Here is a 27732-nt window from a genome sequence, read left to right as displayed (position 1 = left end):
CTGATATTTACCAGATGCTCAAGAGACCTCAGATGTGCCAGGTGTGGGATTCTCATGTCAGGCAGAGCCAAAACAGGACCAGGAAAATCTCAGAGAGGGCTTGAGACCCCTAGGACATGCAGTCCACAGGGGGGACACTCAGCCCAAAGATATTCTGACAAGGTGTCTGGCCTGGGAGAGGAAGGGAAAATACACACACACATTTTTACAAATGTCAAGTGGTTTTTAGTGTACTTTTCTCTCATGTGAAATGCTCAAACAGAAAACAAAACTTTTGCTTCTTATTTTATTACACTGGGGAGGAAAATTGTCACTGGAAATGGGGACAGGGGACTTGAATTTTAGGAATTCATTGATACACGTGTAAAGGTTTCATCTGGGAGACCAGGTTCTGGATCTGACATTTTGCTTCCCTTACATTTAAAACTTTCAGGGGGACCCAGGCAGGAGGCCCACACCTGTAATCCCAGCCACTCGGGAAGCTGAGGCACAAGTTCAAGGCCAGACTCAGCCTCTGTCTCAAGCTAAATGATAAAAAGTGTGAGGGATGTAGCTCAGTGGGAAAGGAGCTCTGCATTCAATCCACTATGCCCCCCTGCCACCCAAAATAAACAAAAGCTCAGGAGGAAGAAAAACCTGAGACCCCTGCAGATCCCAGCCCCCTTAGGTTTGAAAAGGGCTCACTGAGTGGCGATTCTCACAGTCCCAACCCTCTGAAATCCACCACAGTAGAAATTCAGGGAGGAGACTTGAGCTGCCAATTTGTACAGGAGATACCCACGTGTTCAATAATAAGAATAAAAAGAATCCAACATCTTTAGAAACCCAAGAAATGTAAACTAAAACCCTATCAGAGAGAAAATTAAATAGTATCAATGAAGATAGGAAACAAAAGAATTCTAACAAACTCAAGGAGTTTAACTGCTTCTTAACTATTTGTGGAAACTGTTTTGCTGTTAAAGACACATGATAGTCCCCCGCTGCAGGGACTTGCTGCAATCAGTTCATAGGACCAGGATAATACATTAATAGTCATGGGATATTCAGATTAAAAATAATATAAAATACCACGGGTAAGTTTTACACGGGTGCCATATGCATGTGGTATTATGTATAAATATGATGCACTAATAAACAATCCAGCATGCTTTACTCTTAATGGAAGCATCCAGTCCTAAAATTCATCCACAAAGTTAAATATATGTAAACTTAACCAAGAAACTTTTGAATTATAAGAGCAAAAAATTATAAGAGGAAAAAAAAGGATTTATTACCTAACATGTGCATTGTGAAGCTGTACTATTACAATTGTCATCAAGAAATCATGATGTCAACAAAGTCCACCCAGAGGATATAAAAATCATACACTTAATTGCAATGCAAAAGTCATTATCAATCAAACCCTAACCAGGCCAATCTCAGCAACTTAGCTAGACCCTCGGTCAGAATAAAAACTAAAAACTACCAGGCTCATAGCTGAGTGGTAAAGCACTCTTCTGTTAACTACCAAAACAAACAAACAAAAAACAAATAAAGTCCACAGGAATAAGCGAGGTCCCTGTAAACCTCAGCTCCCCTCCTGCAGGAAAACCATGTTTGGAGGTTTGATCCATCCATCCATCCATCCATCCATCCGTCCGTCCGTATTTAACGCAGAGGCACTCGACCACTGAGCTCCATCCCCAGCCCTATTTTGCATTTTATTTTGAGGCAGGGTCTCCCTGAGTCTATAAGTGCCTTGCCAACTTGCCCAGGCTGGCCTTGACCTCGCAATCCTCCTGCATCAGGCCCCCGCCCCAGCCACTGGGATGACAGGTGTGGGCCATCGCCCGACTTGGAGATCGGATTTCTAGTGGTCCCACCTGTCAATCACCACAGCCCGGGAAGACGCTGGGTAGTCGCGCTCACCTGCCAGACAGGACTCTGGCAGGGGCTGAGGCTGCCCCAGGGGATGGGGAGGCTGTGAGGGGTCTCCGCCACTGTCACGCTCCCCACCCAGCTGGCCAGGGGGACTGAGGGGCGCTCTCCCAGAGGGGCTAAGGCCTGTGGACGCAGAGAGCGCCCAGAGTTGGGGTTGGGGTCGGCCAGCTCGGGTTTCCCCCACAGCCAATCCCGCCAGACGGCCTCCTTGCCTGGCCTCCCTCTCAAGCCTCCCTGTCCAGGCACTAGGTGTCACTACACACTCACCATTTCCTGGTGCCCAGCAGCCAAGCCTGCCCTGAAGAGCTTCCGCCCGTGCATGGCAGGGCCACCCAGGATCCTGAGCATGGAGCGAAGCCTGGAGTCAAACTGCAGGAATCATGAAACCGCGAATCCAGGAGAAATAAATCCCATCCCGAGCGCAGAAGCCCGCCCCCTGCTCTCTGCCTGCGCTCTGGATTGGACAACGCTCAACACAGGTGCTTCTGAATGGACAGGGCATCAGTCAGTCTCCGCTCTGCCCAGCCTGAGCCCAGCGAGCCTTCTTTTTGAGTGATAGGGGGGTGATATCTACTCCAGGCAAAAAGGAGGCCACAATGGCAGGGTTTTTTGGTTTTTTTTTTCTTTTCCTTTTGCGGTCTGGGCATTGGTCAGGGTTAGGTTGACCAGAATTCTAAGTTCTGTTGGGTTTTGATGTTAGGAAATTGAAGTCATTTCTTGAACGTTTCACCACCTGGGCCTCCTCCTATAATAAGACCACTCAGAGTGTCTTCGGGATGTTGACTTGTCCTCTGTTCATCTGTGCAAATTTCTCCAAGCAGAACTGGCCTTTTGCCCCTTGGGAACTGCTGCTAGAGGCTCACAGGGGGCCTGGCAGGCGCCTTGGAGGAGACTCCCACCTGGTTGGCAGCATGAGAGCTGATTTTCCTCCAGCTGAGTTGAATCTGTATCTTGAGTCCACATTGAGCTGGAGGCAGAATAGGAGAACAGCACAGAAGAGACCCAGGAGAGCGCAGACCTGGGTAAACCCCAGCTGCACCCAGGCTCTCTCACTCTCTGGCAACTGGGGGTTGAATTCAGAACTCGACCTCTGAGCCCCTTCCCCAGCGCTATTTTGAATTTTATTTAGAGACAGCGTCTCACTGAGTTGCTTAGCACCTTGATTTTGCTGAGGCTGGCTTTGAATTCGCCATCCTCCTGCCTCAGCCTCCCCAGCCGCTGCAATGACAGGCGTGTGCCACTTTTTTTCTTTCTTTTTTTTTTTTTTTTTTTTTGAGAGAAATACCTGCAGTGGCCACAGGATAACAGCCTTGCACAGATCAAGGCCACCCTGGATACTCTCCCTGGTTCCCTGGAGGCAATGGGATCCTGCCTCCTCCAAAAACCAGAGACACCCTGCCCAAGTGCGCATCCTTAGTATCAGCTAAATACTCTGCACTTGGCAAGAAAAAAGAGAGACCCTACCTGCTTGTCTTGATGCAAACAAAGCCAATGTGTTTCCAAAGAGAGCTCTGCGTCTTGTCCCCCCAATTCAGTGGTGCAAAAAGTCACATAATACAGAGAAGACTTCTCCTTAAGAGGGGCTCAAGGGTCTGTCTCTTTAAGGGAAAATAATTTGGGTTTGATTTGGAGTCCAAGAAGGTCAATTCCAGGTTTTCCTAATTTGGTAAATAACTCCATAGACTCGAATGCACCCTGTTTCTCTCTGCCTTAGGTGAATGGAGGCCTCGAGATTACCTGTCCCCTGGGATCACTGAACCTGCAGATGAACGCAGAGCCTTGAACCTCCACCTTCCCATAGGCTCCAACACCTTTGGCAGCATCCAATGGGGGAGCGGTTTAGAAAATTCTGGAATGTACCTAAAGACATTTCCATATCCGGCTATGATGCTATCAATTTGGTCCCATGGTCCTTTTCAGTACTTTTAAATCTTTTTCTATTTTATTGGTTCTTCTTAGTTATACATGATCATAGAGTCCATTGTGGTAAACTTATCCAAACATAAAATATGCCTTATTCTCCTTAGGACCCCATTCTTGTAGGTGGGCATGATGGGTGGATTCACTGAGGTATTTTCATATATTTAAATAGAAATATTATGGTCACTTCATGCTACTGTCTTTTCTGTTCTCATCTCCCCTCCCTTCCTGTTGCTCCCCTTTGTCTCATCTACAGAACTTTACTTCTTGCCCCCCACCTTCCTTGTGATATAGATTTGGTTTTGGGGGATTGCCTTATTTTATTTTAGCATGATAATCTCCAGATCCATTCATTTACTGGCCAATGTTATGAAGTCATCCCTTTTTAAAGTTGAGTAATATTCCACCATGTATATATACCACAATTTCTTTATCTATTCATCTGTTGATGGGCATTTAGGCTGGCTTCAAAGCTTAGCTATTGTGAATTGTGCTATCATAAACATCGATGTGGCTGTGTCCCTGCAGTATGCTGATTTTAAATCCTCTTTATGCTGAGGAGTAGGATAACTGAGTCAGAGGTTGGTTCCAGTCCAAGTTTCTTGAGGAATCTCCATCCTGCTTTCCAGAGGGGTTGCACCAATGTGCAGTTTCTCCAACAAGGTGTGAGCATTCCCTGTCCCCCACATTCTCACCAATTTATTGTTACTGTATTCTTGATAATTGCTATTGTGACTGGAATGAAAGAGAATCTCAGTTTTATTTTGCATTTCCCTAATTGCTAGATACATTGCCTTTTCAGTGTTTATTTTTTGAAATATTTTTTCTAGTTGGAGTTGGACCAAATACCTTTATTCTATCCATTTATTTTTCTGTGGTGCTGAGGATGGAACCCAGGGCCTCACACATGCAAGGTGAGCACTCTACGGCTGAGCCCCAGCCCCAGTCCCCATCTTCAGTATTTTTTTTTTGTTTTGCTTCTCAGTAACAGCAGCCCAGGTATTTGGGGGACCAGTTTTCCTGCATTTGTTAAATGGGAACATTTCTCTTGAAGGAAGAATTAGAAGGTCAAGGCACATGCCCAGGACTCCAGGGGTAAGCAGTACACAGTTGTCTGGCCTATGATGAGAAGATTATGTGGGTGAGAAGAAGGAAAGAGCCGAGGACACACTGGGGCCAGAACCCCTCCTTCCCTCATGAGGGAAATTATTCTTGCTGTTAGTTCTCTTAAACGAAATTAGAAATTTTTTCCAAACTACCAGTGCCATTAGATATAGGTCCCTGGATGGAGCTCAGATTTGTCTTGAGAGGCAAGTAAAAGTGAAAAACCAACCCAGTGGTTCCAATAACCAGCAAGCTAGACCTTGGGGTCCTTGAGGACAAAACACTAGGTTTTACCCAATAATTAACAATCCAACACTACCTGACACCCAATTAAAGGGGGATGGAGAATTGGATGGGTGGGTGTGGGGGTCTGTGGGTGGCCAGCTGCACGAGATTGCCTCTGAGGTGCATTCCTTGCATTTGAGATGTTTTTCAACACAAATGAGATAAACAATGTGGCAAGAAAACTGGCAAAACTCTCTGTAATATTCTAGCCAGGAAAATTCACAAGCACTTTAAAAGCATCTTAATGTTTACCCTCTGTCAAATGGGCCTCAATCAGAAGGAAACCATTTGAAAAGAGCTGTCAACATGAAAAGTTTCTGAAATCTGCTGGTTTGTGGACCACATTTGTGGATCACTGCAAAAACCACGAGTCCATGGCTAAATACATAAGTAAAAATATAAATCTAATAATGAGCATTCTCTTAAGTCTTCTGTCCTGAAAACACTGCCCTATTTGCTTTGATAACTAAATGATCATTTAAGCATTCCTCTAGCAACACTTCAGGTCCATAAAGAACTATGGAACATGTCTGGTTGGGGCAGAAATGTTGAGATACCAAGAAGAAAGTTTCACTGAAACTCAAAGGAGAAGGTTCATAAATCACCAGAATGCAGGAATGCCCACAAAATGCCTTGAGTGAATGCACGGATGAAAAAATATGCATTATATATACATAATGGAATTTTAATCACCAACAAAAGAGAATAAAATCATGGCATTTGCAGGTAAATGGGTGGCATTGGAGAAGATAATGCTAAGGGAAGTTAGCCAATACCCCCCCCAAAAATGATGAATGTTTTCTCTGATATAAGGGGCCTGACTCATAGTGGGGTAGGCAGGGGGAACATGGGAGGATTAGATGAATTCTAGATAGGGAAAAGGGGTGGGAGGGAAAAGAAGGGGGCAAAAGATTAGTAAGGATGGTGCAATGTGATGGACATCATCTTCCAAAATACATGTATGAAGACTTGAATTGGGTGTCAATATATGTTACATACAGAGATATGAAAAATTGTGCTTTATATGTGTAATAGGAATTGAAATGCATTCTGCTGTCATTTAGGTTTTTTTAAAAAAAAACTTGTTATGAAAAGTTTAACATGATATTCTAAATATATAAATGCAATTCTTAATTCACTTTGGTCTGCACTGACGGGTTCTAATTGGAACTTTTCTGGGACCATACTATCAGAGAGGACACTCCCTCTTGATAGTGTCCCTCTTTACTTTCCCTATGTCTTTAAATAAACTAATACCTGATAGAAATAGTCGTTAGCAGATGCACACTAGAGATAGGAACAGGAAGTTCACATGCCAAAGATCCAGGACAACTCTAGGTCGCTTTGGCTCATGCTGATCTGGAATGGTTCTTACATATTTGATGGTTAGGTGAAATCATCCTATCTCCTTGAATTCTGGAATCCAGTCTGTGAAAGTGTCCCAGAACTTGTCCCCTCCAGGTTAACTTGTATAATCACTGGCAGAGAATAAATCACTGCTCACAGAAATCACAGGTTGTTGGCTGAGGGATGGAATATAGCACATTGACTTGGCCCAGGCAGGGCTCTAGATAAATTACTTTTCTAAGAAAACCCATGTGGAGGTCTCTGTACAGTGGGCCAGATTCATAGAATGACTCCCTGACCTTCATGATCCCATCAATCACATCTGCATGCTACCCATCACTATCAATATGTAGCTGAGTGGTAGATCCACCATGAGCACTGAAGATAGATAGATAGATAGATAGATAGATAGATAGATAGATAGATAGATAGATAGATCAAGGCAGGGATGAGCTGCATCTTGGAGAACCAATTATGTATCACCCCGTAGAGTTCCCTAATAATTTTGCATTTTAAAAATACAATCATTGGCTTATAAAATTTAGTATCCACTGGTAGGCCAGGTGTTAGATATTCATCAAAAATGGAAAAAAGTAGAGACCAATACTGTGTGAACAGAAACTCGAGAGAACCTTTTTCGAGGGCCATAAATCATCTTTCAAACCCAGTGAACACTTTTACCAGTTTTCTAAAACAAAAACAAAAACAAAAAATCCCACTGTGCGTTCTGTTCAGAAAGGGGAATGCAATCTTCTGGAATAAAGGAGGAGTTTGAAGGTCAAGAATTTCTGAGCTTCTAAATCTATTCTGTCCCCATTTATTTATTTTATTAACGGTGACATCTTCTTTCTCCATCTGCTTCCTCAAGCATTCAGTGTTCCCCATCCAAACATCTGCCCACCGCCCCTGTGTCCCTAGAGGTTCTGCCTGTCCTCTTTGCCATCCCACCACTCACGGCTCTGCCTGCCACCTGCTGCTTTTCCAGGTGTCATCTCTGACCCTCTACTTGCCTCTCTCTCTCTCTGCTCCAGATGTTATTGGAATTCCTACAACATATTTCTAAGCCTTTTCCAGACAACCTGCCCTTGGTATTCTCCAGGGATTGGAAATACCTGTGGCCACATGCCTGGATTCTGCACCCAAGGTCTCAAACCCTGGTGGATGGGAAGGATTGGAAAATGATTTGCACGTGTACCTAGTAAATGTACAGACTTTCTCCCAAATAATGACAATGGTATAATGTCTACTTACATAGCGGTTACATTGTATCAGTTTTTAAAAATATATATATTTCTAGTTGTAGATGGACACAATACCTTTTTTCTACTTATTTTCATGTGTTGCTGAGGATCAAACCCAGTCCCTCAGAAGTGCTAGGCAAGCACTCTTGCCACTGAGGCCCAGCCCCAGCCCTGAAGCAAATTTTATTAGTAATCCAGAGATTATCAGAGGAGATGAGCAAGCTGTCTGCAAACTGTATACATAAATTGATGCACTTTGCAATCTCTTGGGGACTGCTGGCCTGGAACAAGCCACCCACCTATGCTGAATGAAAACTGCAAGACATCTCCACTGCTGGACTAAGTCTTCATTTTTCTCCTCCCACAAACATGTTTTTTATCTGAATTCTCAATTTTTGACACCAAGAACTTTGAAGTGGCCTTTGACTCCTTGTCCTTGGCCAGCTATCCATTCTATTACTTGCAATCAACTTAACATGGAAGTTTTTCTGTAACTCTCTTCTCATCCAGCACTGGTACAGATGCTTACTGGGTCTTGCTTAAACTGGTGGGGGAAAAAACAAAACAGAAACAACTTCTGACTTCTAGACTTCAACCCTTATAATAGAAAAGAATCATTATTTTTATCATTAAGGAAAATTAACTGAGCCAGGCAGAGAGTTGCATGCCCATGATCCCAGCAACTTGGGAGCCTGAGGCAGGAGGATCATGAGTTCAAAGTCAGCCTCAGAAATTTAGTGAGGACTAAATAACTCAGTGAGATTCTGTCTCTAAATAAAGTATATATATTTAAAAAGGGAGGGGCTGGGGATGTGATTCAGTGGTTAAGCAGCCCTGGGTTCAATCCCTGGTGCCAAAAATAAATAAATAAATAATGAGCAGAATTGACCACTGAAATTCCTTCTAAGAAGCTTTTAAACTCCCACAACCTAGTTATCAGTGGAGGTTGAGAAATGTTTGCCCAGGATCATGAGAAATATGTGCTTCTGCATGCATTACATGGTGTGAGAATGAGGCTTAAATTCTTCCATGGATGATGACTATAGCATTTTCCTTTTGGAGAGAACAAGAGCCTCCAGTGGCTCCTCATTATGCCCAGGGACTGATACCTCATCCCTCAGATCATGGTGGCATTGGGGGGGAGGCTTTTACCTTGCATTGTCAGATGAAATCAGGTTCAATCATGGAAGTTAGGCATGCACCAGACTCCCTTGGTTACACATGAGTTATTCTTAAAGATAGTTTGGCATACAACCATATACTATGGTAATGAGGTTCAACTTCCTTCCTGGTGGACATTTTAGCATTACAATGAAGTAGACTAGACTTCCTAGTCACTGGTACTTTCTCTTGAGGTTATTCGTGAAAGAGGTTCATCCTAAACTTATTAAACACATATCAACTTCTTGGGTCAGAGTCTCATGGGAAATCATGTTTGCCATTAGGAAGGGTCAAGGTGTGTCTTCTATTCTTAAGCTCCAAGGTGCTAACAATGCAACATGGGCACAAACAGAATGTGGTGCTTGATTAATTGGAGAGATGTTCTCTTCTACACAAGTGGAGCACTATCACGACAGTCAGTCTCTCAACAAAGATGGCAACTCAGCACTAACAGGAAGGTATTTCAAAAACAGTATACCAACTGGGAAACTGCTGGAGAAGGCAGAGGCTCATGCCCTAGAGGGCTGGGGTGGGGTGGTGTGGGATTGCCTCATGTTACTCAGAACACTTTGCAATTTAAAACTCATGAGTTGCTCATTCTGAATTTTCGATAGCTTGCAGAAAGGGAAACCATGGATAAGAGGAACTATGACAGTCAAATTGCTGTAAAACAAATACCAAGAGGCAATCTCATGAGTGGTCAGAGAGACACAGTTGTTCAGGTACAAGACAGCATTAGTGGGTTTCCCTAGAGAATCCAAGACTCTGGAAGTCAGTGGGAAGACATGATGAAACTTGTTGTTTAACCATCAATAATTTTATACCTTGCTAAACTATTGTTCAAAAGATAAATGGAGATTTGTGCAATTAAGTGTTTGTGGTGAGTAAACAATTCCATAAATGCCAATAGAGCCATCAAGGTTAAAGCAAATGATAAAAACAGAACCTTCAGGCTTCATAAAATAATGAGAAATAATGTAGCTCAGTAGCTATATATGGTAGCTAAATATAGCCAGTATTATGGAGTATTTAGTTTCTAACCCTTTTCTATTTGTTTTAAAAATATAAGTGTAAAAACTGTACTCTATATGTGTAATAAGAATTGCAATGCATTCCACTGTTGTGTATTTAAAAAATAAAATTTTAAAAAATTTAAAAAATAAATGAGTTCAAAAATAACACTTAGAACACAAAAATAACACTTAGAACTAAACAAACATTGATGCTGAATGACTACAAGACTCAATTTTTAATTGCTATCAGAAAATACCTAAGGCTGAGTACTTTGTGATTAAAAAGTCAATTAGGTCAGAATGTTAGAGTATGAGAGTCCAAGATAAAGGGATCCCATCCACTTGGCTTCTGGGGAGTACCCACTTTGCTCTATTCCAGCATGGTGGCTGTCATCAGAGTGGGGACAAGTGGAAGAGGAAAAATCATATGGACCAATACAAGCCACAGAGCAGAGAGGGGAGGTCTTGATTTTTCATAACAACTCGTTTTCTCAAAAACTCATTCCAAGGGACTAGCGTCCATTCATCCTAAAAGTGGTGTCCCCAATGTCTGAATTAACACCAAGTAGACATCACATTTGTAAGGTTCCCCTGCCTCTGTGCTACCATAATGAGGACCAAGTGTCCAGATCCTAAGCTTGTTTGGGACAAATGATATCCAAGCCATAGAAGACACACGATGCATGAAGTTATAGTCTATGACAAAGATAAAAACCAGGACTGAGGGACAAATCTGTAAGATTAGCAAAATTTTTCTATACTATTGAAACTAATTTGGCATGTATAAAAACTGTCATAAATTTAAGATGTTAGAGCTCCCAGCACAATCACTAAGGAAAAACTAAAACATGTACCAAAAGAAGAAAATAAAATTAAAATGGTACACAAGAAAAATGAATCATTAATAGGCAATAATGGAAAATATTGATAAACCCAAAACGTATACGTAGAAACCAAGAGGCAACATAGAAGAAGCATTTGGTTCATTATTATTACTTTTTTCATTACTATTACTACATATAGATCCAATTTATTCCAATTTTAGAAAACATATTGATCAAACTGGGCATGCAGCACACATTTGTGACTCTAGAAACTCAGGAGGCTAAGGTAAGAGGACTGCAAGTTTGAGGGCAAACTCGGTGACTTACGGAGAGCCTGTCTAAGTCATCATCATCTGGGCACAGTGGTGAAATGATGTCACTAAGCTACTTTTGAGACTGAGGCTAGGGTATAACAAGTTTGATGCTGGCATCAGCAACTTAGCATAACACTGTCTGAAAATAAAATATAATAATATTAAAAAGTGGCTGGGGATATAGCCCAGAGTTTAGGCACCCTTGGGTAAAAGACCTAGAATCCAACAAAATTTTTCTGCTGTCTACATCAGATTCACTTTAGATTCCAAAACAAAGATGGGATGAGAATAAAAATAAATATAAAAAACATTAAAATAGCAATCAAGAGCCCACCAAAGTAGTTCAGTGACTAGGGAGGCTGAGGCAAGAGTATTGTGAATTCAAAACTGCAGGTGGTAAAAATAGAGTTCCTCTTGGTGGAATGGTCTGGCTGCAAAATAAAAGCTAAAAAAGGTGAAGCAGGGGACAAAAATAACCCACAGGATACAGAAAGTAATTTTAAAAGCAGGGGTGGGATGGGCTAGCCAATCTTCAGGATAAAGCTTCCACACTCAAAAGAGCAAAATGGAGCCCATGTTTGCTTTAATTATATCAGGGAATATCAAAGGTTTTCCATGGAATGTTCTTTGCCAAATAAGGTAGAAAGTGGGCTTTGCATATCCCAGTGGGTTATGCCCAACTTCAGAGCTAGAAGAGGGGTCTTCCTGGTAGAGCAGGGATAGGGTCATCTGCCTTGGGCAATCTAGTGCACTCTGGGGAGCTGTGAATAGTTCCCATGGTTAGAACTAAATCTCCATAGCTCCATACTCAGAGAAGATCCTCAAGTAATTCATGGGTGGCACCCTGCATATTCCCCCTTTTTACTTTGCAATAGAAAAAGATGAGCCGTTATTTTAAGTTAATGGATTCCTGTTTTGAGGGTGTGATAACCTATTATCACAATTCAAAAAAGAACTAGTAGCAAACATCTCATTCCAATAATATACCATGCAGAGTGTTTCAGTGTGTTTCCAGTGTTAAAGCCATTCCATTCTTGAAGTAGTTCCTGTTTGAGAGGTAGGATCCATAAGATCGATTTTGCTTTTTTGAATATCCTGGATGTTGTGATGTAACTCCATAAGATCCAGTCTATTATTATTGCTATGCCAAATACCCATTAGATGACTTAACCTTCTCCAAATCCCATTGGTAAGCCTTATATTTGGTTACAGTAACAGAGACCTTCATAGTCAGATGCAATTTAAACCTTTCCTTAAATGAGAGAGCAGAAAGCTCATTACCAATATTTAGGAGTGAAGTTTCTAAGGCATTCAAGTTTCAATACTTTCAAAAATCAATATTTTTGATTATTGAAGGCCTTGGAAGTATTTTGAGCCAAATTATTAAGAAAATTTGCATGTTAAATGTTCTGAATCAAGCCACTAAACTGTAACTGTAGACTGATGAATGAGAGTTCATAACCCACTTGAATCAAAGTGTGGAATATGATATGTCAAGAAATTTGTAATGTTTTGAACAACCAACAATAAAAAACTAAATAAAATTTGAAAAATTATAACCAAGAATTATGAGTCCAAAAGCTTGCTTGAGTCTTCTCACCTGAGCATGTGTCTGTTGTAAAACCTGAACACCAGCAGCAGCATACCATTGTTCTGAAATGTTGGCTGGCAGTAAGACAAAGGAAGACTGGTGAAGGATTACTGCTCCTTTCCCTTGTTATATCTAGAACTGCAATTAGGTAAACTGCACTTTTTACAGGCTACAAGATATTTATCATCCTTTCTCTTAACTCTCACATTTCCAGTAATTAAAGCATAAGGAGATTGAACACAGGCCTGCAGGCCATACCAGGAACCCTCTTTACACCCCCTGCCTACAAAGTCAGGCATAGGGCTGTCAGTGTAATATAGGAAATCTGAGGCTGCAATTAAGCACCAAACATCTTTTTGGATACCGCCTTCACTAAAGGTTAGGATATTACCAACAAAACCTCCAGGGATCATGGCATCCTTATGTGATTTTCTTTTGTCTATTCTTGGAGACCAGTCTAAAATATATCCACTATTTTTAGAACCTTTTTGTTGCACTGGCAAGACATTTGCACAGTCTATCCATTTAGGAAAGGTGCCAAATTCTATTGCAGAATGATTAGGACAGTAAGGTATTGGCAGAAGTTCTGTGGCAAATACTGGCTTATTATGAGTAAGTCCAATTTTAATAACTGTTTGGACATATTGCTTACAGTCCCAGGGTCCAGTACTATTGGCTGGTCTACACCCCCCATATGCTGTATTTTCTTCAAAAGATACCCCTGGATAGCCAGCATGCTTATCATGGGACCAATATATATGTAGTTGTCCACTATAACCAGTATAATTAAATCCAATCACAGGGATTGGTTTTAATCAGAGTTATCTGTAAAAACACACATTACATGAATATCATTGGTAAATACTGGGATGGATTCTCTGGTCCACACCACTGGGTGTACCAAAGGTGGGTCTGGAAAATATGTCCAATTGGTCTCTTTCTGGACCCCATTTACTGGACAGCTCAACAGAGCTAACATGGCCACAAACATTGTGGCTGCAGGGTTAGTTCCTCCTTGTGTCAAACTATGTGGTCAGGCTGTGGCGCTAGATTCTACAGTTGCCTCCATGATGGCAGTTTCAAATTTCAGTCTCTCTGGGCCTTCTTCATCCTCTTCCTCCTTTGTAGCTTTCACTTCCTGCTGGGGGTCAGGTCTGACATCTCTGGATCAATCTTCATTAGCTGAACCTTGGTTCTAGGTCCTCCATGTCTGATAGCTCATTCAGGTACCCCAATAGGATGAGAGGTACCTTCTGGGAAAACACAAGCATGACATCTACCCCATATTATCACTGGATCTGATATTTTCTGTTACGTTTGTAAATGTTTCCACCAACCTTGGCTCAAGGGACCGGATGCAGTAGAAGAAATGTGTCCTTTGGCTGCAGTGTGACTTTCAGAGTCACAATTTAAAAAAATCAAAACAAAGCATGATTAAAGTTTGTGTGTGTGTGTGTGTGGTGTCTTATTCCCCCCCCTTTTTTGTAATTGTAGCTTAATAGACACATGAGTTCATTCTACAATGACTTGACCTTGAGGCTTCTATGGAATACCTGTTTTATGATCAGTATAAAATTGATGGCAAAACTGTTGAAAACAAAAATTGGTATAAGCTGGAGTATTGTCAATTTCAATCTGTAAAGGACATCCTCATGCTGCAAAAGTAGCTAGACAGTGAGAAATAACATGCTGAGTATTTTCTCTTACACAGGCAATGTCAAAAATATATCTAGAGTAAGTATCAACAATAACATGAACTTAACACTGTTTGCCAAATTGAGGGATGCGAGTTACATCCATTTGCCATAACTCATTTGGTCATAAACCATGGGATTAACCCTAGTTGGTGAAGATAAAATATGAATAAAATATTGTGAGATTTGATGTAAAATTTGACAAGTTTTTCCCCAGGAATATTAATTTTTTATGTAAAGTAGTAGCATTCTGACGATGTAAAGAAAGTGATGCTTTTGCACAATCATATAAAGATATTTATTCACAAACAGCAACAAGTTTATCAATCTTATCATTACCTGATGCTAAAGGATCTGGAAGATTAGAATGTGCCCTTATATGGCTAATGAAACATGGATGGTGACACATTTGAATTGTCTTTTGTAAGATCTAAAACAAATTAAATAACTCTTGAAATAGTGTGTTCCCAGTAGTTGATGTTTCAATATTTTTTGTAATATGAACTGCATGTGAACTATCTGAATAAGTAATGCTTGGCACATTTAAAAAATGAGTTAAAGCACAAATGAGAGCTTGAAGTTCTGCTCATTGTGCAGAAGTATAAGATGTCTGTATTATCTTTGTATGAGTCTGGCTATAGAAACCTGCTTTTCCTGAACTCGATCCATCAGTAAAAATTGTTAATGCTCCAACTATTGGTTAAGCACGTACACTTTTGGGAAAAATAAATGTAATCACAAGAGCAAACTGAATAATTTTATCATGAAGGTAATGGCTTTCCATTTGACCAGGGAAATTAGCAAAAGCTATCTGCCAAGTATTAGAAGATTGCCAAAGCCAATCATGCTCTTGAGTAGAAAAGGGGGTAACAATAATATTAGGCTATGACCCAACTATCTGCAAAACTCGTGCTCTTCCTTTAAAAACTGCACAATAAAGCTATGAAACGGAGTCAATAACTTTTTAGGAGAATGAGGTAGGCAAGGCCACTCAATAATTCCCAATTATTGCCACATTGCTCCTGTAGGAGTATGAACATTGGGAAATGTTAATCAAGATATAGGCTATTGTGGATTAATTCTAGTAAGCTGTGCAGTCTTCATGGCAGATTCAACCTTTGTTATGGCAATCCTTTCTTCTGCCATAAGTTGATGAGAAGGTAGTGAAGGATCTCCCTGTACAATCTGAAACAAAGGAATCAAATCTACACTGGGTAGGATTAAACTTGGTCACAGCTAACTAATATCACCTAGTAACTTTTATAGGTCATGTGCCTTGGGCAATCTAATGTTCTTGAGGGTGCCTCCATAGTTTCCAAGGTTAAATCTAAATCCCCATGGCTCCATAGTGACAGAAGACCCTCAAGTAATTCATGGGTGGCTCCTTGCAAATTGGTGAGGCCCTACCTCAAAATAAAACATAAAAATGGCTGCGGACCGGTCTCAGTAGTAAAGTGCTCCTGGGTAAAACCCCCAATATAAGAAAAAACAAAAAAAAACAACAAAGAAAACAGCTGGAGGGCCATGCACATGTCAGACAAAATCAGCTGTGACAGAAATTGTTATATAGAGGCAAGAACATTATATATACTTGTAATTGTATATATTAAATTATATATTAAATATATATATGCATATTTATGATAAAAGTTAAAATATACATTACATATCAATAGAGTGGGCAGTGTCACAAGCTAAGTTATAAATGTATACATGTCTAAAAACAGAGTTCCAAAATGCATGAAATGAAAACTACCAGGATTAAAGGAAGAAAAATTTCTACAAAAAGGGGAGGATAATTTGTGATATCCCACTTTCAAGAAAGAATGAAATAACTAGCAAAAAGTCCATGTAAAACAAAATGACTTGAACAATAATATAACTACACTAGGTCTAGAGGACTATAAAGAATATTCTGCCCAAAAGGTGAAATACACATTTTACTCCAGTGTGTAGGAAACATTGTGCAGAACTTGCCATTTTAAAGCCATAAAAATGTCAATAAATTTAAAAGCACTGAAATCAGTACAAGTATCTTTTGTAACTACAATGAAATTAAGTTAAAAAAACAGAAAATTAAAAAATTTGCAAACATGTAGCAATTAGACAGTATACTCTGTAGGAAGAACAAAAAGAAAAAAATAGAAAATAAAATTAAAGCAAACATGCCAAAACTTATGCAGTGCAGCTAAAGTAGCCCCCAGAAGAAAATTCATAACTACAGAAGCCTACATTATAAAAGAAAAACTACCCAAACAAAAACATAATTTTACACAGTAACTAGACGAAGAGAAGCAAGCTGTAATCAAATTGCACAAATGATGGACTACAAGATTCTTAGCAGAAAACATATAAAATCTCATGACCCTGCATTGGACAAGAAATTCCTAGAAAACACTATTTTTCTTTGTTTCTTTTGGTACCAGGGAGTGAATCCAGGGGAGCTTAACCACTGAGCAACATTCCCAGCCCTTCTAACAATTTTATTTAGAAGCCAATCACTAAGCCTGGCTTTGAACATGTGATCCTTCTGCCTCAGCCTCCCAAACTGCTGGGATTATAGGCATGTGCCAAAAGATACTGCTTATAATGCCATATATTTGGAAAGTATCTACAGGATTTTAGATATGAGGTTTATGATGTGGCATAATAAATTTTTTGAAGGGTAAAGATTAATATATTTACAATTTAGTCACTATGTTTTTTTAAGCAATAGACTTCATCTAGGCTTCTGTATATGCTATTTGAAACTTCACTGTCCCCCATCAGGGACTTCTATCTGAAAATCTCCAACCACATTTATCTTGTATAAGTCAAACCTGGACATCCAATTTTCTTAATCTATAGACTTAAATAAAATTTAAATTTCTCAAGAGTAAAGATTATTCCTCTGAAGCCAAATGATCCCTAGCATTGTGTGGAATCATATTAGCTGAAGGGCTGTCAAACAAATAACATTAACTAATTACCTTCTGACTCCAAACTAACATCTGTATACTTGTTGCTTTTTCATGTAGTCAGGAACATATTGTTGAGTCACAAAAAAGAGAAATCATAATTTTGTGGGCATATTTTTTTAACAAATTATGTATTTTCATGAAAATGGCTCTCATTTTCACCAAACTCAAAAAAGTGTCAACAGAGTCAATATTAAGCCTATTACATTTAGAAATGTCTTTGTTCCTTTAATAATTATTTGTTGGTACTGAAAATTGAACTTGGGGGTGCTTTACCCCTGAGCTACATCTCCAATGCCTTTGCTCATTTTTAAATTCTATTTTTTTTTTAGTTAATTTCAGTTACATGTAACATTAAGTTTTATTTTGACATGAAATCATACCACTTTTAAATGGGGATTATTCTGATTAAAATAAATAAAAATATTAAATAGCCATCAGCACATCCAAAGTAACCAAAATTTCCTCAACGTTTTTTTTATGAGTTTTATGCTTCTAGCTTTTTCACAAAGGACTTTGATCCTTTTTAAAAAAATTTTACTTTTGTACATGATGTGAGGTACATATCCAAATAATTTTTTTTTTCTTCTTGTGGATATCTAGTCATCCCAGGGCAATTTTTGCTTTTGCTTTTACTCTTCAAAAATATAAGCTCTCGCTCTCGCTCTCTCTCTCTCTCTCTCTCTCTCTCTCTCTCTCTCTCTGTGTGTGTGTGTGTGTGTGTGTAAACCCTCTGAACACCAGTTACAAATTGCTGCCCATGCAGGTCAGGCAAATTGCCACCCCCGATCTGCACAGTCAGCTGAACTTAAGGGCACTCATGTGAATTTCCAGGGACACCAAATAAAACACAGACACACTTTACTTTTACACAAGCTTCAGGACTGCTTCTCTGCTCTTCACCTCAGGCTCCCCAAAAGGGAGAGGCTGGTGAGAAAGTGACCACATTCAGAAGAGAGCTTTTATTGGAGGACTCTTGTTCTTAGAAAGTTCTACCCAAAAAAGGCCAGAGGGGGCAGGGTTACAAGGGACACGTGAGGATAAGTCAACCCTCATGGGTAATGCCTACATCTGAAGACCCGCCTCTCTATCTGAGCTGGGACAATGCCCAAGTCACCACAAATGTAGTGGCAGATCAGAGCCTTTTGCTTCAGGACTGGAAGGCATGGGTCATTCAGAAGGGCTTCCCACATATCCGTCTTTCTTTCTTTGAAAAAGCAGGTGATGGGTCATCATTTGAGTCCCTGAATTCTTCTTCTGGGGGCACATCATCCCACAATTATAACACAAAAGAGAATTAGTAGCAAGGAGAACAATACAAGGATATACCATGCAGAGTGTTTAAGAATGTTTCCAGGGTTAAAGCAGTTTAATTCTTTAAGTATTTGATCAGCTAAAGAAGTAGGATCTGAAAAATAAATCTTACTTTTTTTGTATGTCTTGAATATGATGATGCAGCTCCTAAAGATCTAAGCTGTTATCATTTTTCTGCCAAATATCCAACAAATGGTTTTGAACCTTCTCCCAATACCATTAAGAAGAATTGCATTTGGCATCAGTCACACACATACCTATAGCTAGCATGACATTTAAGTCTTTCCTTGAATTTCAAAGTGGAAAGTTCATTACCTATATTCATGACAGCAGCCTCTAAGGCATGTAGCTTTGTCTCAATCCTTTCATCAACATTTATTTGATTTTGAAGAGCCTTGGAAGTATTCTGAGCCAAATTGTTAAGAAAATTTGCGTGTTGAATATTTGAAATATGGCCACCGAATCTGTGACCATGGAAGCAATGAAAGAAACCAAGGCAACGACTCCCATTATTATGAGCCCAAGAACACATTTAGGTCTTGCTAGTGGGCGTGTATTTGTAGTAAGACTTGAAAACCAGCATTAGCCTACCATGGCTCTGAAATATTTACTGGTAATAAGACACAAGAGGGCTGGTGGAGCATCATCGTTCCTTTTTCTCTATTATTTCTGGTGATACAATTAGTTAAATTACATTTACTACGTGTCACAAGATATCTATCATCTTTCCTTTTAACTTTTACATTTCCTGTAATTAAAACATAAGGAGAATGAACACAGGCCCATAAGCCATAGCAAGAACCTTCTTGTTACAGTTCTTGCCTACAGAGTCTGGTAAATGTTTGTCAGTAAAATGTAAGATTTCTGAGGCAGCAATTAAGTACCAAACATCTTTCTGAATGCCATCCTTGATGAAGGTCAGGATGCTACTAACAAATCCTCCAGGATTCATGGCATTACCCTTGCATAACTGCCTATTGTCAGTTTTAGGAGACCAGTCCAAAATATACCCACCATTTCTACACACCTTATGCTGTACTGGAAAAGTATTTATACATTGCATCCACTTAGGAAAGGTGCAACTTTCTATTGCCAAATTGTTAGTAGAAGGAGGTATACATGGATGTTCTGCTGAGATGACTGGTTATGAGAAAGTCCCATTTTAATAACTGATCTGATCTAAGGCTTTTAGTCTCCAGGAACAGTATAATTAGTTAAAAACAGAGCATGATTGAGGTTATTTTGGGGAGTCCTAGTCATATCTCCCCTTTTAGCTTTTGTAATTGTAGCTTAATAGATAAATGAGCTCATTCTACAAGAGATTGACCTTTCTCATTTGTAAGTTTTGAGGATTCATTATATGTCCTCTAATCACATGACCTAGATATTGAAAAGGAGATGTCTTTAACACCTTTGGAAGTGCAATGAACAAACCCATTGCTGTGAGTTACGTCCCTTATTGGGCAAAAAGTTTTAAGAGTACATCTGGGTTATCATGAGTATGTCTTTCATAAAATGAATAATACATGCACAGGCGTGATAGCCTGTGTCACAACATTTTGATATAGGGTAGGACTGTTATGCATTCTCTGAGGCAACACTTTCCAGTGATACCTTTTAACTGGTTCTTTAAAATTAATTGCTGGGACTCTAAAAGCAAACTCTTTACAGTCATCTGGGTGCAAAGGTATAGAGAAGAAGCAATCTTTCAGATCTATTATTATCAAATAATAATCTAAAGTAATAGCTGTAGGAGAAGGAAGCCCAGATTGTAATGCTCCAATGGGATCTATAACACAATTAATAGATCTTAGGTCTTGTAATAATCTCCAGTTACCAGATATTTTCCTAATTACAAAGATGGGTGTGTTCCAAGGGCTGAGCATAGGCTCTAAATGACCAGCCTGAAGTTGTTCCTCAACTAACATGTGGGCTATTTTAACTTTTCCACTGTTAGGGGTCACTGAAAAACCCACATTAGCTCTTCTGTGAGCAAATTATTATTATTATTATTATTATTATTATTATTATTATTATTATTATTATTATTATTATTATTTGCTGTTCTCTGGTTAGGGATAAGGTCAGGGCACCTTCCAAAAATTTGGCCTGGGTTAATTAGTTAATCTCTGTTGGTCAGATTGGGTTACAGGTAGGTACTCTTCCTGTAAATCTCCCTCGATTTCCCTAGGAGTAAATCCTTAATTAAGTCCCTTGAATGACATGATAGTTTCTTGTAGAAAGCCGGATGGCATGTTCTGATTGCGCAGCTATTTTAATCTCATCTCAAAAATTTTAATCAATCACTCCCGGCAGTACTTGAATTCCGTTTTTAAATGGTTTCAGCCCATGTTAGGCCTGTGGTATCGGGGTAATGGCCCATGAGCCACCACAAATGTAGTGACTGATCAGAGCCTCCTGCTTCAGAACTGGAAGGCATCGTCAATCAGTGTGGCTCCCCACAATACATCTTATTGTGAGACTGAAAATTTAAAAATGCAGGAGCTCCCCAGTGACTCACAAATTACAATGTACACTTAACATAGAAAAAAATTAAAATGACTCCTCAGAACTAAGTTATCCTGTGTGTAATGACATGGAATGAATACAAGAGGAAAGTTACAGGCATGACCCCTGAAAGACAAAAGAATGGCCAAGGTACATCCATATCTGAAACCAAAACTCAAGGATCTCAGAAACATCATTACCATTACCTTGGTTTTCTTATCCCTAAAATTGATTATTGTATTGCAACATTTACATATTCCAGTCAACTTAAATCAACATGTAGAATTTTTTTGAGCCAAAGCAGTAACACATGAAAAAATATAGGGTAATCATGTGCTTTAACTTTTGAACAGGTTTGAACATAGATAGTGGCTTATGTGAATAAGAATTTTGTTTTTCTCAGTGTGAGGACATGTGCTCCTGTCCCTGTATAACCAAAAAAAGTATCTTTTAAACAGTGTTTCAGAGAAATTTGGGGGTCTATGCTATATACTGTCTACCCTGCCATCCCAAGGGTATAATTACCATTATATATTATAAAGTACAATAAAAGAGGTAGGAAAAGTACAGAGATATTTAATTAACTAAATTGTGATGTGCCTGGCTAGCTCAGTCAGTACAGCATGAGACTTATAAGTAAATTGTGTGGGAGTTTTAAGTGCTCCATTTGTATGTCTCTTTCTTATCCAATTATTGTACCCATCCTGGTTATATGTCCATGCTAGGGATTCAAGAATAAATAGAAAATCAATATTGGGGGAAATATTTTCCTACATTCTTTGAAGTCAGTCAAGTATCCTCTGAGGTTCCTTTTTGGGATGGCCTGACTTTTTCAGAATGTTTCTGTACATGAAGCGATAAGAGCCAGGAAGAATCAACATGTAACTGACCATATTTCTCTTGAAAATATTGGGAGTATTTCTCCCAATGGCCCTCCTCTTCCCTGATAATGTGCCAGATGCTCTCAGCCTTTGAGGTCTTCATAATTACCCTGTTTGGGAGGTTGTGTAACTCTCCGGAAGTGCAGGATAAAAATTTGATACTCAAGATACAGAAATCTGGGGCTTACTTTCATATCTCCATACGTTATCTACACCTGTCTTTATTTTCCAATGATTACAAGCAGAAAAAAATAATGAACAAAAATACAACTTATAGGAATAATATTCTCCAAATAAATTGAATAATTAATAATTAACAGAGATATTATGCCACTATTTACCCAATAGTGTGTTTTTACTACCTGTTACTAAGAACATTACCAAAGTAGAATAGTTTGATATCTATGACATGATGATTCTATACAGAGCAGTGTTAGCACATTAATTATTACTTTTATTTAGTAAAATAAAAAAGCATAGATAATGTGAACAAAGTATTTCAAAGTCCATAGCATAGTCTCAACAACAACAATAACAACAACAAGAACAATAGATTAAAATCTCTGGGGCTGTGGCTGTAGCTCAGCAGTAGAGCACTCAGAGCCTGCCTCAGTGAAAGATTTACTAGGCAGCTCAGTGAGATCCTGTCTCTACATAAAATAGGGCTAGGGATGTGGCTCAGTGGTTGAGTGTCCCTGAGTTCCATCTTCATCATCCCCCACCCCAAAAAAAGAAGTCTGGGTCATTCTTTCATGGAGGTTCTAAAATGTAGAACTAGTATAGAATAAGTGTGATGGGCAAAACTCTGGAGTGGATATGCATGCATTTGAATCCAGGCTTTTATATATATTATAGATTTGATGTTGATCTACTGATGGAATATTTCCTACACAGGACATGTATGTGCTTTAATTCAAGTGTCTGAAATAGTAGATATATATTTTAAATAATCTGCAGCTACATATTGAAAAATAACAATCATCAAAACCATGCATATGATGCTAGATCATTTCATGACTCTTTAGAACATGTACATCTATGAGGCAAGATGGTAAGTAAAACAATAAAAGTGAAATATTCATGAACTTGGGATGCCATTTAAAAATCTGTGGTGAATGTTCATCCAGAATCTGACTTCCATAACAAGACCCCTACAGCACAAGAATTAAAAATCAAGAATCAATAAATGGGATAGAGTTAACCTAAAAAGCTGCTTCTCAGCAAAATAAACAATAATGTGAAGAGAGAACCTACAGGTTTGTATAAAGCCTTTACCACACATACCTCAGATAAAGCATTAATCTCTAGGGTGTACAAAGAACTCAAAACTTAACAAAAACCAATTAACAAATGGGCTAAGTAACTGAATAGACACTTCACAATAGAAATATAATCCATTACTAATACATGAAAAAAACGTTCAACACCTCTAGCATATAGGAAAAGGTAAATAAAAATTACTTTAAGATTTTATCTCATTGAGTCAGAATTGCAATCATTAATAATACAGGCAACAATAAATGTTGTAGAGGTTGCGGGGGGAAAGGAACACTCACACATTGCTCATGGGACTGACTGCAAATTTGTGCAACCACCATGGAAAGCAGTATGGAGACTCCTTACAAAACCAGGATGGACCATTTGACCCAGCTCTCCCTCTCCTAGTTCTGTACCCAAAGGACTTCAAAACAGCATACTACAGGGACATTGCCACACCAATGTTTGTAGCAGCAAAATTCACAACAGCTAAACCATAGAATCAACCTAGGTGCCCTTCAACAGATGAATGGATAAATAAAATGTGATTTTATATTTATATTTATATATATATATATATATATATATATATATATATATATATATATTCCCCCCACCAATGAAATATTACTTAGCTTTAAAGATGAATGAAACTATGGCATTTGGTGGTAAATGGATGGTGTTGGAGAATATCATGCAAAGTGAAATAAGCCAACACACACACACAACACAAAGGCCAAATATTTTCTCTGATAAGTGGATGCTAATTCACATTGGGGGGTGGGGAAGAATAGTTACTTTAGGTTAAGTAGAGAGGAGTGTGGGGAGGGGATATGGGGACAGGAAGCATAGTATAATGGAACAGACATTACATATAATACATAATATATATGGATGATGAAAACCACTCAATAAGGGAGGGGAAGAGAATAGAAATTGCATGGATTAGACAAAGTTGGAATGAAGGGAAGAAAAGGGAAATAGGAATACAGATGACAGTAGAATGAATCAGACACAACTTTTCTATGTTCATGTATAAATACACCACCAGGGAAGGTCCACACCATGTACACCTCAAGAATGGAATGGCTAACTAAAATATTACTCCATGTGTGTATAATGTGTCAAAATTTGCTCTCCTGTCATGTATACCCAAAAAAAAGTAAGAAATTTTAAAAACGGTAAGGGAAAATTTGTATACAGAGAAGGTTTGTGAGTTAAAATCTCTTCAATAAATGCTAGTGTCATTAAGGTTAAATAAAATTATAAAAGACTACTTTGAGCCCATACAAAATAAGAGTGGTAAATAGAGTTGCCTAAGTCAGTCTGTGCAACTATCTATAATCACAAAATTTTTGATTTGCAACTCTTTTCTATTTGTTTCAAGTCAGCACAAGAGCAATACTTGCAAGTTGAGCAGAGAGGAAATATTACATAGCAGTGTTATGAATACTATTAATAGTGCTGTGTGCACTCAAATAAAGCATTCTCAATTTTCTCCCCCATTCAATAAATATCATGCAGTTGAAAGATATGCTAGTTACTGATAACATATACATGTGTTTGTGACATTAAGTATATGGGAAGCTGCTCAACTTGGCATGTCAGATGCAATAGATAAGGAAGACACTCTCTTCACACAAGACAGTGTTTCTTTGAGTAATACTATGAAAACAAGAGAGAAAGCAAAAGTAACAGACACAGGCAACTGTATTGCTAGACTAGGAAAATCCCAACACTGAACCTATGTACTGGGGAGTCCCAAACAGCTTTTCAGGGTCCTGACTGGGAAGTGCTGGGCAGAGCATCCACTCCACAGGTGAGAGTCTGAAGTCTTGTTCTAACTTGTATTTAAAGTGTGGCTGAATAAATAAAACTTAGAGCAAAGAAAGCTTCATTCTAATAGCTTGCGTGACCTAGTGATTCCCTGAAGAACACTACGTCCTCCCAAGAGCAGGTCAGATCCTCGAGGAGGGAGTGATAGCCTCTAGATGACTAAATAAATTGGGGTTCCAATGAGTGAGCCACTGAGCCAGATGCATTGATAAATTGGCATTCTTTAGCTGTTTAATCAAGGATATGCAGACTCATGCTGGCACATGGAAAGGAAAGATCTTTAGTATTTTCCTTAGACCTCTAGTACTCAATATTCAATCTGGACTTTATAAATAGTTAAAACTTATATGTAAAATAAAGACAGTTTCTGCATAAAATAATGTGGAATTAAGCATGAAACTTAGAGATTTACCCTTTAGAATAAAGAATGACATGAATATTATTCTCCTAGAATTTATCATTATATTTCAATATTTATTTTCCTAAATAAAGTTAAATGAAATGTTTGTGGTTGGTGTTCTGTTGACCCAAAAGGCTCACATATAAAGAGAATATTGTGTTTTTACTTTTAGAACAGGACTTGTAGATTAGAGTCTAGAGGTTTATTTCAATCAAAATTGTATTTTTCTCTCTGTGATGTCATGGGCTCTTGGAGCTTTAAGATCTGAGGAGGGACAGGGTTAATTTATAGTATCTTACAATTACTGGGTTGCAGAGGGGTCTGGGAGACCATGACACATGCTATCTATCATATAATCCAATAAGTATAACAAACATTATATTGAAAGTTATTAAGTAGAACTAAAAAGGTCTACAAAATCAAAATATATAATGAAATAAAAAATGTGGGGGCATAAATGCTCCTATAGAATGTCTTTTTCTTTTTACAGTCATCATTTTACATGTTTCTGGTTACACTTTTCTACTGGGTATACAAGACTAAAGAGGTGGTCCTATATTGGGATGTTTTCCTACACTTGAGGTCAGTCCAGTCTCCTCAGTGATGAATGTCATGGATTCATGAGGAACTGCATGGTTTCTTCAGTTCAAGTGTCAGGATGGGCCTGTGGACCACATGGTTTCCACAGGAAACATTGAGACTATTTCCCCTTCAGCAACCCTCCTTTTTTACCTGAATATGCACATTGGCTCCTAGTCTCTTGGGTCTTTCTCTTCTCCCTGATTGGGAGCTTGTATAACTCTCCAAAGTTGTAGATCCCTTAGGGAGTACTACACCTCTATAAAGTGAAATGTTAACGTCGTAATTCAAACTAGGGATATCTGGGCATAATTTTAGTATCCCTAGGTCCTTCCTATAACTGTCTTAATTTTTCATTAATTACAAATAAGAGAGTATATAATTTACATAAATAATATTCCCTAAATAAAACTTGATTAAATGTATGAAATAATTAATGGAGACTTTATAGCATTATTTACCCAATAGAATGTTTTACTATTGCATCCATCCATTAGCAAAGTGAATAGTGGGAGATGTGTGACCTAATAACATCATTAAATGCATGACAAGGTTATCATTAAGAAATTCAGACTTTATTTAGTAACAAGTTGCATCCTTAATAAAATATAAGTAAAAATGCTCTGTAAAACGGGCATGGTGGTCCATGCCTGTGACATGAGAAGCTTTGCAAGTTAAAAGCCAGGCGCCATAACTTAGTGAGGCCTTATACAACTTAGCAAACCCTATCTCTAAAAAAATGAAAAAAAAAATATGGGGATGTGGTTTACTGATTAAGTACCCCTAAGTTTAAGTACAAAAATAAAAACTAAAAATTTAGAATTTCATATAAATCATAAGAAACTTCTGAAATAATCAACTCTGAGAATTATTATTTCTCCAGTTTTGAAAAATGAGACTCTTTAGTAATTGTTGATTTATTGTAAAAGTATATCCTTTTAGGGATGCACTATTCTATATTTGTATTTCCTTATTTCTACAATATCAGTTAAAGATGTTAAGAAAATTTTCAGCAAATGTCAAAAGCAATTATCCATTTTCTACATTTAAATGATTTTTCCCTCCTAGGTCCCAAATACTTCAAGGGATGGGCTATACATAAGAAACTTACTACAATCTTTATATTTGTCAAGGTGTTTTTGTAAATATTTTGCTGTTATCTAAGGTACACACTTTGGACAAATGCTATTCCACACTTGCTGCAGATATGAGGTCAGAAATTTAAAAATGTATGAAATTTGAATACAGTCTTGGACATAATCTTTAGGTTTCTATATGTTTTAAATCCTCCAGTGTTTAAAAAATTTTTGATCAATGGCCAAAAGTTTTGCAAAAATTTTTCCACATGTCCTCTCACTCGTATGAATTCTGAGGTGCTGAGTAGGGTGTGAACAACTTTTGGAGACTCTGTCACCTATTTTACACTTGTGTTATTTCTGTGCTATCATATCTCTGGTATGAAATAGTGATGAACTATTGTGAAATAAGGGTTGATTCATCCTTAAAGACACTGATGCAATGTTTTCACTTGTAAAACTTCTCTGCAGTGTAAAATCATAATGTTTAGTAAGATGTGATCTTCAATT

General features: G+C 38.5%; 1 protein-coding gene across 1 annotated transcript in view; it reads right to left on the bottom strand.

Annotated features, from left to right (window-relative positions):
* The window catches only part of LOC139703053 (zinc finger protein 345-like), a 45070-nt gene extending 26506 nt beyond the window's left edge, over positions 1 to 18564 (bottom strand). The window contains exons 1-3 of the mRNA XM_071605974.1: positions 18441 to 18564; positions 3658 to 3731; positions 2188 to 2289 (exon numbers count right to left, since the gene is read on the bottom strand). Coding sequence (XP_071462075.1) covers positions 2188 to 2289; positions 3658 to 3731; positions 18441 to 18564 — 300 coding nt within the window. The remainder of the gene's footprint in view (positions 1 to 2187; positions 2290 to 3657; positions 3732 to 18440) is intronic.
* Between the last annotated feature and the right edge of the window lie 9168 nt (positions 18565 to 27732).

This window comes from Marmota flaviventris, chromosome 20 (assembly GCF_047511675.1).
Source record: "Marmota flaviventris isolate mMarFla1 chromosome 20, mMarFla1.hap1, whole genome shotgun sequence".
Lineage (NCBI taxonomy): Eukaryota > Metazoa > Chordata > Mammalia > Rodentia > Sciuridae > Marmota > Marmota flaviventris.
This window is presented reverse-complemented; position numbering and strand designations above follow the sequence as displayed.